Source organism: Nelusetta ayraudi, unplaced genomic scaffold, assembly GCF_046127955.1.
Source record: "Nelusetta ayraudi isolate G7.1 ecotype Tasmania unplaced genomic scaffold, CSIRO-AGI_Nayr_v1 ptg000002l, whole genome shotgun sequence".
In the NCBI taxonomy this organism is placed as follows: Eukaryota; Metazoa; Chordata; class Actinopteri; order Tetraodontiformes; family Monacanthidae; genus Nelusetta; species Nelusetta ayraudi.
Window position 1 is genome coordinate 5,021,521 of NW_027466052.1, and position 14,281 is coordinate 5,035,801.

The 14,281-nt window shown below is 45.5% G+C and overlaps 1 protein-coding gene across 1 annotated transcript; it reads left to right on the plus strand.

The window, feature by feature from the left end:
- The first annotated feature begins 215 nt into the window (after positions 1 to 215).
- Positions 216 to 14,080, plus strand: bbs4 (Bardet-Biedl syndrome 4). The gene is made up of 16 exons (XM_076019016.1): positions 216 to 322; positions 1,293 to 1,335; positions 4,734 to 4,813; positions 6,351 to 6,414; positions 6,594 to 6,705; positions 6,901 to 6,973; positions 7,328 to 7,381; positions 7,459 to 7,586; positions 9,557 to 9,611; positions 9,772 to 9,840; positions 10,057 to 10,209; positions 10,724 to 10,895; positions 11,001 to 11,070; positions 11,160 to 11,307; positions 11,405 to 11,609; positions 12,787 to 14,080. Exons 1-16 carry the CDS (start codon positions 296 to 298, stop codon positions 12,933 to 12,935), a joined length of 1,602 nt encoding a protein of 533 aa, XP_075875131.1. The 5' UTR covers positions 216 to 295; the 3' UTR covers positions 12,936 to 14,080.
- Positions 14,081 to 14,281: the final 201 nt, after the last annotated feature.

The window sequence follows — 14,281 nt, forward strand, 5'->3', positions numbered from 1 at the left end:
CAGAGGTTAATAAACTACTGAATTTTAGATATATTCAGATATTTAGTACTTTCATTTGTGTTAAGGTCAAAAGAGAGACGGGACAACGTCAAAAAAGTGTGTGGAGATATGATCGCTTTCATCAGCAAATTCAACTGCATCTATGTTAACTTTACTTAAAAAGCAGTCAGTAATCTAGTCAACCCGCCTTAATTGGCTTGGTTTTACCGCTGTGAGACCTGACAGCAGCACTCTAATCCGACTGCGCTGCGTCGTTGTTGCCGGGGCAACAGCTTCTGCTGTTGATCATCTCAAGATGGCGGACGAGGAGAAGGCTCCGGTGGTGAGTGTCACAACACAACACAACGCCACACTGCCCGCAGTCTCTCTGGGCACGACGCAGAAATCCCACCGGCCGAAGTGGCAACATGACACCGAAAACCTCAAGCGGCCAAAAGCGTTTGGTTGCGTCGAGGCTTCGTGATAGCGCCGTTTGCACGTTAGCTGCGCGGCTAAGCGACCAAGTTAGCCCAACTTGCCCACTCGCTCCATCTCCTCGGTTACCCAAACTCACCAAAACGCGAACAGGCCGGTGTTGCGGCAACACGTTGGCCGACGGAATGGGCAAATAATGCCCCACTGGGCTGCTGTCGTTCGTAGTCTACGCCGACGCGCTCAAATCAGATTACGCGATTAACTGTCCGACTGGCTGCTTTCACGTCACCTGCAACGAAATATGCAGTTGATGACGAACAGGTCATAGTCATTACGCTGTTAATAAGCATTGCTTTTGCAGTAATGCGTTCTTGCATTGCGGTAAAGCATCCTAGAGTCCAAGTCCTTGTTTGGTAACTTGCCCAATAAAGTTTGTTGTGATTCTATCAGTGACCCTGCTGCTGCATGCGGGGGTAGTTACGGTGAAGTTAGTTTGCGTTTGAATGGTCGAGCCAATGAGCCGGTGTTTGTGTGACATCAACAAACAGGAAGCTGCTGTCAGGTAAATAGAGGTGGCGCCGCTTGAGGCTGTTATTATGTGGTCACTTCGATAAGAACTATACAATACGAATTTTATTACCAGTCTACACTAATCTTACATAATTGTTCACGGGGTTTCCCTTCTTATTGTCGTAGTGCCTGTAGTTGAGATCTTTACAGATGTACCAACAAACAAGCTAAGTTTGCCCCTCAAAGATGACAGCAAGATTGACAACAGCTTCACATCCAACCAGCCGGTTTTGTTCCATTTCTTGTTAAAGACACTTAGACACAAAAACTCTCTTACTCACCTGTATGTTTTGCTTTTCTTATTGCAGCTTCCGGTTGCAGCTGAAGCGAAGAAGCGTCGGGCACCTAAAGGTACCTGGTCGTACGCAATGTCATCCTGTAAAAAGATATTTTCACGAAACTTAAAACGCGTCCTACAAACAAGCACCACACTGTGATAAAGTCCTATACTTTTCTCTGCTGTCCTTACAATACACCCGTTGTCCTGCAGAGGTCACTCTTGCCCCTCTCACTGTCAGGCTGCGAAGTAAAGTTCCACATTACTATTTGCTAAACAGGCCATGTTGGCCTACTGACAAACTACTGCCGCCGTTTTCATGATTTCCAAGCTTAGTTTGTGTCATTATACATAAAAAATATATATATTTTTACGTGTAGTTTTGTGTTGGTATATTTTTTTAGTGTAGTTTTTTTTTTTTTACCCAGCAGAGATTATTACTGACACATAGTAGTAGCGATTAGAGACAAGCTATACGTTGGGCATAGATGAGAGGAAGGGGTGGAGGACAGAAAGGGGAAGAGCACACAAGTTTTCACTTGACCTGTGGCAAGAAGCATGGACAAGAGCTGGTATAATTTTAGACTTTCTTCAATAGAAACAAGTAAACCTACAAGGATGGACTGGACCTTCTGTGTTTTGGTTCTGTGTAAAGATCACCGATGCTCCTTCTGTGTATGGCAAGGGTGGAAATGCTTGAAGGAATAATAGAAAATCGTAATTACAAGAAAATGTTTCCATTGTGATAAACGTAATGTAGGTGCGGATAACACAAAATAATAATGAATAAATAATAATATTCCTTTAAAATCAAGCTTTTGATTAACTGTATTGTTATGCAGAGCATGCAGTGCAGTCATCATAATAAGATTTGAATATTTGGAGAAAAAAAACATTGAAACAGCCAGTGAGAATTTAATGGTATAAATCGAGCCACTCATTCTAGTTGACATCTGAGAAAAATAACTGGAGCGCACAATAACTTTAAAAGTGTGGAATGAGATAACAAAACAGTTTTATCTGTCCTGCTGAGATAAAAATAGAACAGTGGCCAGATGCTTCCTTTATTCCTCTGCAGGGAATTGTTTTATCGGGCCTCACCGCCTGCATGCACTAATGAATATAGGCAGTTACCTGGTGATAAAACAGGTACTTTAAGAAGTAAACGTAAATTCAAACTAAGTTTGGAAGAGGGCGTTCAGTTCCCAATGACCTCACTGAAAGATGGAGCGCCGCGTTTTTGTTTTAAACCAAATAAAAAGCCTCGCGTTTTAGTTGAGTTGTCGCCATTAATCGGCCGCTCATAGCGTAACTATCACCATAAAATGTAATTATGGCTGCCATCTGCACATGCATAATTTGCCATAATGGACAACAAGTACATTATTTCTTTGCACAAGGTTTCAGTGCGGAGCAAATGTTTCCAAAATGGAGCATGAAGAATGCATGAAATCAGATTCTGCTGAACAAAGCCGTCAACACAGTGGGATTGTTTTCACAATTCCCATTTCATGAGATATCAATGGGGAGATGTGCATTATTTTGACATCTCTTTGTTTTTTTTCAAAAATGGATTTCTGACCCGGTTTTCTGGGTGCCGGGGAAAGGCAGAGGCAAGTCGAGCGCGGGGTTGCAAGAGCTGCTGAGAGCGAAGGGGTTTTGAAGTTTCTTTTGCCAAAACTTCCAAAATAATTTTCATCCCATTCTCCATTACCCTCTCCCCATGTGTCTTTTGATCTCAGCATGACTCTCCTCTGCTCTTATCCCCTTATAACAGATGGTGGAGGCACACAGGAGGAAAATCTGTCTTAGCATTAGCCAGATCAAATGCAACAATGAGAAAATGCCTTCATTTTTGGGGATGAGGTTTTTCACGGGGGCTATATTTAGCAGACGTCATGCTGCGATCTTCCTCTGCGCTCCCCATCTTCTCTTTTTCTTTCATACAAGAATTGCAGGAATATGCGTCAAACTTCTTCCCCTACTTATTTTTTTGCCCCCGCTCCTTCAATTAAAAAAAAAAAAAAATTAAAAAGAATGTGCCGCTTTGTGCATGTGGCATGTCTGGAGCACTGCACGGCCACAGCTGAAACCCAGAGACAAGAATGTTATTGCTGTCTCAGCAGGAAGAAAGCGGATTAGGGCGCTACAAACGGGGCCATTCCCAATCTTGATGGGGCAAACGTGTGAAGCCTGTGCAGCTTCACACTCGGCGATTGAGAGGATTTCTCTCAAGTCGTTGAAAGAGGATCTGGGTGTTTTTTTGTATTTGAGCAGATCATCAACAGAGCCTGACTTGAAGTGCTGACAGATAATTAAAAAATAACAACAACAACAAAAAAAAACAAACAGAGCTTTTGTGTGTAATTCAAACTGTTTAACACCCGTTTCCCCTCCCACTGACACCACAGTGTCAGCGTCAGGCTCTGAGTTTGGAACTTCACTCCTCGGGTCCTTTTTCTTTTCTTTTTTCCTACCCTCGGAGGAAGGTAGTAGGTGTGAGATAACAGGATTACCAGAATCCGAACGGTTTGAATTGGAATTACGTTTGCTCTCTTCTTGCGAGATGAAACGCCGCAGAAGACTTGGAGCATTGTGTTTGAGTTCCCGAGGTTACCTCAGCCCGTCTGAGGCAGGCTTTGTACTGTGGGGCTGCTTCTACCTCCAGACTCCTGCTGGCACTGCATCTCTACAGCAGCCCGCTCCTCCACTGTGTCGCAAGCACCTGCCTTCCCACAGCCATTGTTGCCCTGGCAACGGGAGGAAAAGCTCAAGACGTCTCAGAAAGAGTGACAACGTAAAAGTGTTTGTAATGGGCGGAAGGAAAAAAATATAAAACAACTTCCTCGCAAGGTGACATTTAGCGGCATGGCTGAATTGATTCCAGTTGAGCCGAGGGTTTTGTACTTGGATCGTCAACGTCTGTGTAAAAAGTGTCAGATCAAAGCGCGGCGGCAGATTCCAGAGGGACGCTGCTTTCAGGGTTAGTTATTTATGATGCAAAATCTTCTGTGTGGAGGGGGGGCGGGGGGGACCAAATGAGTTAAAAATAGTCTAGAAAGGTGTGATGACACCATCAGCTGATCAGCGTAAACTTCATGAGGAGCGAGGATGCAGCGTGCTTGATGAACGGTGACACAGTTCTTTCTAATTCATTCTCAGTTTATCATCCCAGTGGGTGTAAGATGAAGTACGAAAAGACCATACTTTTACATATGACGTTCATTCATATCTCAAGGTCCATCCAAGGAATTGTGTTTATTTGTTCCTCTTTACACAGAAGATGAACTTGTGTAAATTGCAGTGAATATACTTGAAAACTAGGTCAAATCGAAGTCCTGTCATATTTCGTTCCCAGCCTGATGCTGGAGTTCTAAACCAGACATCTTTAAATGAAACTAAGCCTATTGCATGTAAACATTTCATGGTCTTTTTCCGTGTGTTTTTTCCTAATTGTGAATTCTTTTGCCAGCTCCAGAGCTCCCGATCCTGGAGAGGAGAAACTGGTTGATCCACCAGCACTACCTCCGCAAAGACTATGACACCTGCAAGGTAGAGTAGCTCCTCCCACCCTCCCTCTCGGTGTTCAGTCTATCACCTGGATGATGAGATGATCGCGAACATCTGTCAGTCCATCACTGTGCTTCACGGGGGCCTGACCCTGCGAACCTCCAACATGCAGCCAGTGAAAACTTCACAAGTTCCTTAAATAGATCCTGTACATATTGGATGTTCTGCTGGAATATTCATGTTTCATTTCTCTTTGAAGATTTTGAGCTGAGTGGACTGGAATGTAAATCAATGGATTAATACATACTGATGTGGTCACATGTCTTGTTGCTCTTCAACAGGCAGTAAGCTAAAGCAGAGCAGTCATGTGGCTTCAGCTTTAATTCTCCTGTTGCTATTGTTTAGTTCATGTTGCAGAATGTTACATCATATCTCCAGTCCTGTTTTACCCCTTGATGCTTTTCAATAATGGACCATTAACTGATTTTTATTCTAAAATTTACCGTGATAAATACGCTCTCGCAGGGTGAATTAGCCGCAGTGACTCAATACCCCTCAGGCGCCAACTCCAAGTGCTGAGCAGCAGGTTAGAACGGCCCAGTCCAGTGACCGTGGAGGTGTGTTGTGCACAATAAAACTCTGTCATGGCACTTGGCAAACACACCGGCCTGGAGAATTATGAGAACATATTTATTCCGCTGTTTTTGCTGCTCAGGCTCTATTAGCTGAGGGAGATTTGAACGCATCCGCCTGTGTAATAGAATAACAAGCAGCAATGCAAACCTCGCAAGTGGCTCGAGACGGCGGGGATTTCCAGTCTGGAATCTGTTGCGTCCATATTGAAAACTTCTTGTCCGAAAAGTGGAAAATGTTACACCACGGCTCTCGACAGGCTGGTTTTAGCCAGGTGCTGTCGCGGTTCAGAATCCTTGAGCTAACTGCTTCATTGTCCAGTAGTGTTGTACTCAAGACTGCACCAACCGAGACATTATCAAGACAAGAGAGTATCGAGATCAAGACAAGGCCAAGACTTTATATATCAAAGAAAAATAACAACGAAATAGAAAAAATTAGCAGTGTCTTTTTTAAATTCAAGTTTGCTTCTAAATCGAACAGCAACATCTCTTTTCAGCAGGTTATCTTTTGATATTTTTATTTAACATTTTGCTGCTTTACCAACTATTTTGAACCATTATCAAAAGAAAAACTTTGCTTAATAAAATAAAAAAAAATAGATTAGCTAGGGATAAGGGGGTGTGTCACTGTGGGTGTCACATACAGAGCCGTACAGTCCGAGATCGAGACAAGAAAGTAAAAATGCCTCCAAGTCCAAAATTGAGACCCTTAAAAAATGGTCTCGATACCAAGGCCGCCCTTGAGTACTCCAACACTAATGTCCAGTCACTTGCCTTCTTGTCCAACCACCTTGAAATGTCACATGCAATTTGCCAGAACTTGTACACACAACAAGAAAAGTCTCATTTTGCACATACTAGCTCTGAACATTAGCAGCATATTCATTATACATGTGCCAGCACTTGGATTGTATTTAAGCGTCTGCCACTTTGTGCCCCTGCAGGCCATCATCAAGGAGCAGCTGCAGGAGACCAATGGGATGTGTGAATACGCCATATATGTTCAAGGTGAGGCCTCGTTGTCGCGCGTGCACGCCAAAGGAGGTTAATGAAGCTCGGCGATACATAATTCAGCTCCCCGCTAAAAATCCTGCCGGCTGCTTGGACCTCCCGCTGCTGCGCCTTTGATTTCTCACGTCTTCCCCCCTCCGACTTTCTCATGTAAAAATCATCGCCCGCCAACACAGCGCTGATCCTGCGTCTCGAGGGCAAAATCCAAGAGTCCCTGGAGCTGTTCCAGAGCTGCGCCGTCCTTAATCCCTGCAGCGCTGACAATCTCAAGCAAGTGGCCAGATCCCTGTGAGTGTGGCTGCGTCAGCCCTCCGCCGCTCGCGGTCCAACCCAGATAGACAGTGAAACTGTCAGTGATGACAAGGCCCTCTGCAAATACTGTTTCAAAAGTGCCGTGTGACTGTGTCAGCGTTCTCTTAGCAGATTACCCAGGGATAGCTCCTCATTATTTGTGGATTATTTATTTGTTTATTCCTGCCGCAGATTCCTCCTGGGAAAACATAAAGCTGCCATCGAGGTGTATAATGAAGCTGCGAGACTCAACGAGAAAGACTGGGTAAACACACACACACACACACACACTGAGTTGTGGGAAGTTTGTTTTAGTAATGAAAAGCACTCTTGCTAGGAAAAAGCACATTCGTTTTGTAGAATGGAATGGACCTACAGCTGTTTTGCTGTGACGATGCCAAAATCTGTATTAAACTGGCCAGACAGGAGCATTTATCACTATAAAGGGTATCACTGCGAATGAATCACACACCCCCCCCCCCCCCACCCTTTTCTACGACCAACTCTGTATTCCGTAGGGCTCCAGTCTGAATTAACTTTGAATTAGGAAACTAAACTTCATCCAGACCTTTTTCAATTTAGAGCATTCCGTGTTTAATTAGACACTTTCTCACCTCAGGAGATCAGTCATAATCTGGGATTGTGCCATTTCTTCATCAAAGACTTCAAGAATGTGAGTCCTAACTTTCTTTCGCCATAAATGCACCAGAACTGTGACTCTGAGGCTGACCCGGTGGGTTTTTCTGTCAGGCTGTGGAAAACCTGAACGTGGCCCTGCAGATAAACAAACACGACAAGACCTTCATGATGCTCGGCAAGGTCCACCTGCTGGCGGGCGAGACGGACAAAGCCATCGACGTGTACAAGAGGGCAGTGGAGTAAGTATCGGCCGCATGTTGACTCTCCAGCGAGAACTCGGCTGTCCTCGCACCAGTATTGAAGTAGTAGTAGTAGTAGTAGTAGTAGCAGAATCACTTTATTGACCCACGAGGACCTGAGTTGGTTACGCAAGGTAATGACTGGTCACCCCTCAGCTACTGCTGGACCTTTTTTCATACTATCTGCTCCACTAGACCCACGTCTGGCTGCACGGAATGTCCCTCACACTGTATTCCCATTGCTGCCCTCCAGGTTTCTTCTCACTGGGGAGTTTTTCCTGGTCGCTCTGCGCGTGCTCTGTATCAAGCGCAGCTGGTGTTCCCTCTGATTCTACAAAGTTGATCGATCCCAGAATGACACTCACTGGGAACATCGACCGGATGCACCTTTTAAATGGCCGCACAATTGTCCGTACAAACGGCAACTTGACGCAAGCTAATGCACTCCATTGAACTGCAGTTCGCACAAATGGATCCTGCAAACCCTCACAAGCGTTTTGTGAATGGTGCAACTCGTGCAAAGATTGCTGCATGTAATTATCCAACCCTGCAGCACAGCAGTGGCCTCAGCTCTTGATGGTTGTCTGCTTCAGAAATTTGGCATTGCAGCCAGACATGGAAATGTGACGCATATGTAGCGCAACACTCTGTGTGCACAATTCAACATATCAAGGAAGTAACAACTTGGCAGAGGTGAAAAAAAAATATTTCAAAGTGGGTTTTTTTAATGCAGGTTTACATATTTCCATGTGTTTTGTCCAGTGGCAGTGCAGAGTCCTGCGACCAGCTGAATTACTGGGACATTTGGCCCAAGTGAGGAATTTGATGAAGTAAAATTTCAGACCATCGATCTATCCATCTTCTATAGCCACTTCCTCCTGCTGCGTGCAGGAGGGTGGCGGGGGTCTGCTGGAGCCTCTCCCAGCTGTCATGGGGCAAAGGCAGGGTCACACCCTGGACACGTTGCCAGTTCATAGAAAGACAGAAAGACAAAGAAACATCCATCCATTCACATTCACACTTACAGACAATTTAGAGTTTCCAGTTCGCCAGACATTCATGTTTTTGGATTGTGGGTGAAAGTGAAGAGAACCCACTCAGACAAAATGTAAGCATGCAAATTCCAAACAGAAAGGACCCGGGGTTCGAACCCGCAACCTTCCTCTTGCTGTCAGGCGACAGCGCGAACCACTGCACCACCACGCCGCGTGGATGTAAAACAAACTCAAAAACGTGGTTTTATGGAGTGCCTGCTGGGTCTCTGTGTGTAATTGTGTATTTTTAGCAAGATTAAAATGATCCATCAGTTGGTAATTACACAGCTTCTTAATTGCGGTGACATTTTTAAGAAGACCTCAGTTCGACGCGCTGCTTCGGCTGAGTGCGCGACGGTGTCAATAGGGTGTCCTCTTCATCCGTCTAATGGTTTTGGTCTCCCGAGCTCATTCTGTCTAAGTGGCCCTTTTCCAGTGTCGCACGAAGCTCCAACTCTGCCACGTTTTTACACGAGGGCTCTTCACAGTTCAGCCGAAATTCCCCTCATTTCCGCCGCCGTTCACAAGTTGAATATTCAATCACTTGAACCGCGGTGTAAATAATCACACCCGTTGCAGTAATGGGGCTTCTTCTCCTACCTCCTGTCGGGTTTCAATGAATTAATCAAGTGCCCCAATACTGTTTTCGCCCTTTAATGAGACAGACCACTGTGTCTCTTTATTTTAATGCAGATCTTCCTCTTTCTTAGTCATTTCATTTCTCGCAGCCACGCCGGCCCCCCCGCTGCTTCTAATTAATTCCGCGCAATTATGCTGAATCAAGCCCTTATTGAATAATCAGCAGATTCTCCGGCATATCAACAATGTTTGCTGAAGAATAAGTGCAGTCATTAAATGTAATTAGCTGCACGGAGTAAAAAAAAAAAAAAAAAAAAAAAAAAAAGACATTTTTCATCTGACTGCTCTCTTTTCCAGCTTTTCGCCAGAGAACACTGAACTCCTGACCACGCTGGGCCTGCTGTTTTTACAGGTAGAAGCATTTTTTTTTTTATTGTTATTTGTATATTTATATTTTTTAATAACCTTTTCCGACAAGCTTTAAAAGAATACAACAGTGACATTTTCTCTTTGCGTCACAAACAACTCAAATCAAGTCTGAGATGTGCAACCTTTGTTCGTCCGCTTTCCAGCTGGGGAAATATCAAAAAGCCTTTGAGCACCTCGGGAACGCCCTCACGTTTGATCCCAACAACTATAAGGTTTGTGGCTTTCCCCTCTATCTTTCTCTCCCTATCATAGTGATGTGTTTCGATTTTAAATCCTCTCGAGGACTCAAAGCTGAACTTCTTTCGGAGCAATTCAACCCAAACAAAAGGTCAGCGGCTGTCACGCCTGCCGCTGCGTCTCTCATCGGCCGCCTCTTCCTAAGGCAGCGCCTCGCCTGCAGTATGTGTCTAATTAGCGTTTACTCCCAGGCCATCCTGGCTGCAGGCAGCATGATGCAGACCCACGGCGACTTCGACGTGGCCATGAACAAGTACCGAGTGGCGGCCTGCGCCGTGCCGGAGAGCCCGCCCCTCTGGAACAACATCGGCATGTGCTTCTTCGGAAAAAAGAAATACGTGGCTGTGAGTGGAAGACGTCGCTGGGCTTTGTCTTGTGTGTTTGTTTGGTTTTCGTTTATGGAAAGACTAAAGGTTGTGTGAGTGAGCAGTGCCAGTGTTTGGCGGATGGATGTTTTGTAATCTGAACAGTCAGAAATCACATGAAATCCAATTTTTGCGAAACAAATTGAAACCACCTTTGAGGTGAATTGGAAACTCTAAATTGACCTCAGGTGTGCGTGTTAGAGCGAATGGTTGTTTGTCTTTCTATGTGACCCTGTGATGAACTGGCGACTTGTCCAGGGTGTCGCCCTGCCTTCACCCTATGACGGCTGGGAGAGGCTCCAGCAGACCCTCGTGACCCTGAGTGCAGGAACAAGTGGGGATTGAAAATGGATGGATGATCAGATATGATTTTAACTTGTGGTCCAAACTGCTTGAACCTGGCAGTTCCAGACCTGCTGTTGTGCAGAGCAGCTTTTCTCCACTGACTCCCTCCAGACCTCCAGTCAGCCGTCCACCTGTGTTTCACCCTCAGGCCATCAGCTGCCTGAAGCGGGCCCACTACCTGTCTCCCTTTGACTGGAAGGTGCTCTACAACCTGGGCCTGGTGCACCTGACCATGCAGCAGTACGCCTCCGCATTCCACTTCCTCAGCGCCGCCATCAACCTCAACCCCCGCATGGGGGAAGTCTACATGCTGCTGGCAGGTACAGGTGGCCAGAGAGCAGTGCGGCCACAAGTTTGAGGGGTGAATTTTGATTTTTTTTTTGTTGTTTTTCTAAAATGAAATGGTTGACTCTCATTCCCAACAGTGGCTCTGACCAACCTGGAGGACGTGGAGAACGCCACCAGAGCGTACGAGCAAGCTGTGGCGTTGGACGAGTGAGTCCCTCCGACCTCCCGCCAACCAGTGATGCCCAGTCGACTGGTTTCGTTTTGCAGTACTTTTGTTTTTTTTTTTTCATTTTCAGATCCAACCCTCTGGTCAACCTGAACTTTGCCATCTTCCTCTTTAATCACGGGGAGAAGAAGGCCGCCGTGGACCAGTATCAAGAGATGGAGCGGAAAGTCAATCTCCTGCGCGACAGCAGCAGCAGCAGCTTTGAATTTGATTCCGAGGTAAGGCCAGGCGCTGCTGGTGGCGACGCCTCGAAGAAAAACCCTCGACGTCGTCACTTCGGTCTTTGAAGTCTTCGTTCACCTGTTGTCCACCAAGCTGATCGAAATGGCCCAGAAGATGGGGGCAGCCCTGCAGGTGACGGAGAGTCTGGTGTGGACCAAATCGGGCAAGGACTCCAAATCCAAACCCAACTCAGCAGCAGCTACCAAAACCCCCGGCGCTCCCTTGGGATCCAACCAGGCTCTGGGCCAGGCCATGTCTTCTGCTGCGAGCTACAACAAGAACATCCAGCTGCCAACAGGTAGGCGGCAGAGCATCAGCGAGGATTCTGTGGGCTGTTTGATCTCCGACAGCCTGAAGTCTGTCCCAGTCCTGAGTGAGTCTTTTTGCTCCAACCAGTAGCTCGGCCTTGGGGTTTTGATGTTGCACAAGAGAAGTAGCTCACTACTAAATATGTTCCCACCAGAATCCTGAGGGTTTACGTCTGCCACATCTCCATTTGGTAAAAGAGCCCAGCCAAAGTGTTTTCAGGAGGAGGTCCTTTCCACAAACCACCAGCAACTCAAGGCTTCTCATTAACTGCGTTTCCATTACAATTTTTCACAAAATAAAGGCGATATTTCAAAAATTTTTGACAAAGTACTATTGCCATTTGCAGGTGTTTCCATTGAATGGTGTGAATAGCATAAGCCGTAATTCTCGTAAAATCTTGTCCCACGAGATTTACGAGAATTACGTTTGCTTTTTTTTGTTTTCGTTTGTTTGCTGTCAAGAATGGTTGTTATATTTTCCTTGCAATATACCTCTTTATCTGAAAAACAACCTCATGGGAGCGACAAAACCATTTTGCGACATTTGAGTTTTTTTTTTTTAAATTTAGCTGTTTCTATTGCCAGTTTTAATTGTGATATTTAGTCTTTGTCAGACAGACTTCAATTCAGATTTCAATGCGGGGAAAAAAACATCTTGCTCTCCTAAAAGCTGGTGCTGCTGCAGCCTGCGTGCCAGTGTCTGCCGGGTCCGGACTCACTTCCTGTTGTTCGCCTTTGTCTTCTTTAAAGGCTACTGTGAAGCAGCTGCTTCCCAGTCAGAAAGAAAAGTGACTGATAGTGGATCCCAAAAATCCAGAAATGCTAATGCTTTCTACTGGAATCTGATAAGATGGATGAGTGGTGTTTCAGAGGTGAACTCTTAGTGATGCAGCAGCTGTGTGTACCAGGTTACACCGTGCAGCAGGTGACAAATGTCGAAGTCTTTGCTTCTCCCCGTGTTTATTTTTCATTTTAAAATTAAACTTCAGAATACCTGCTCTCGCTGCACTTCCACTATTTGTTGCCTACAGTAGCTGATTAAATTCTGACACTAAGGCAAGATAATGTAGTGTAAAGTGATGATAGCAAAAGGCCTTCAAAGTTTTTGTTGATACTTTGTAACCTCGAGTTTGTTTCTCTGTGCAACCTCGCATGTGTTGTTTTCAGGAGTTTCTAAAAGCCCCTCGATGCCCCTGGAGCCCGAGCCTGATGTGGACAGCGCCCCCTGCCCACCCACAGACCCTCCAGGCTCCCCTGAACCCAGCGAGTCAGCCAAACCCAGAACCGCCAAGAAGAAGTCGAAGGTGGAGGCGTGAAAGATCACGGTGGCCACAATCTGAACGTCATCCTCGGGATTAGTGGCTTTCCTTTCCTTTCCTAAGGACGATACCAACAATCAAACGAGTGGCAACGCATCACTTTCCAGTTTTTACACCAAAATGCTAAGAGGACCAGTTGGTACTGGAAAATTCAGGTAGACGTGTCTAGGTTTAGGGCAAAGGTCAAAAGACTCGAGAGCAGCAGCGCGAAGACGCTCAATCTCCCCTGCTGATCAGCAGCTGATCAGTTGATTTTAAGGACTGGGATGGCCAGAAAGGTCAGAGAGTTATAGTGGGGCACGGTTATTCAGACATTGAAAAAGAAACAGGAGAAGCTTAAAATTAACTGTAGCGCAGTGTAGGCACCCTGGGATGGGTGTGATGTGCTTACGGGTCTGGGTTATTTGGCGAGCAGCTGAGTTCTGCACCATCTGCAGACAGGCAAGGGAAGCCTGTCAAATCCCCCCCGAATAGCAAATCACAGTAACCAAGTCGAATTGTTATAAAACTGTGGTTTAATTTCTCCAAGTCTGGTTTTGACAAGATAGGTTTTACTTTAGCTATTTGTCATAGTTGAAGTTGATAAAAGCATTTTTGTACTTTGCAGCTGATCTTGAGTCTCAAATTGTAAATCAGAGTCAGACTTTACTCCCAGATCAGTGACACAGCGGATAAGGTGTAGTAGTGACGGAGAGCCAAGGTCAACGCTGAGGGAGGAGAGCAACAGCTTGGTCCAAACATAATGACTAATTATTAAGACTTGAGAAAATTAAAGCCAAGCTTTAATGTCACTAAGACAGTCTATGATTGGCTGGACTGAGTGGGCATTGTTTACTCAGGGTCGGATCTGCCATTAAAGAGCATTTCCTGACATTCCAAATTCCATAACTCTGTTGACTTTTTAGCCACTGCGACTACAGCGCGTATACTAAGGAGAAGATGCGAAGTGAAGATGGTTTTTGTGCAGGAAGGCAAAGGGTTTGTGCACTTTATCTTATTGATTTTAATGTTGTCAGAATCGAGGTAAAGACACGAAGAAAGATTTTTTAAACGCAAGAAAGTATGTCTGAGATGTACGATATGATCCGCTGCCGTTTGACGCATCAAGGCCCCTCTCAGACGGCCGTATTTTTTGTGAGAAATTCTTTTTACAAAAAATCAGGTTAAAGGCAGGCAACTGAAGTGTTAGTAACCCCTGGAGTCCTCCGGGAGGCCTCCAATTGGGATCCAGTGAGAAAACTTGGGGACAAAATGCTCTTAACGGCGAAGGAATGTAGCGGTGTTTTACATCGGAGTCGACAGCAGAGCACTGGCCATGGAGACCATTAAAGCTGTTTCACATG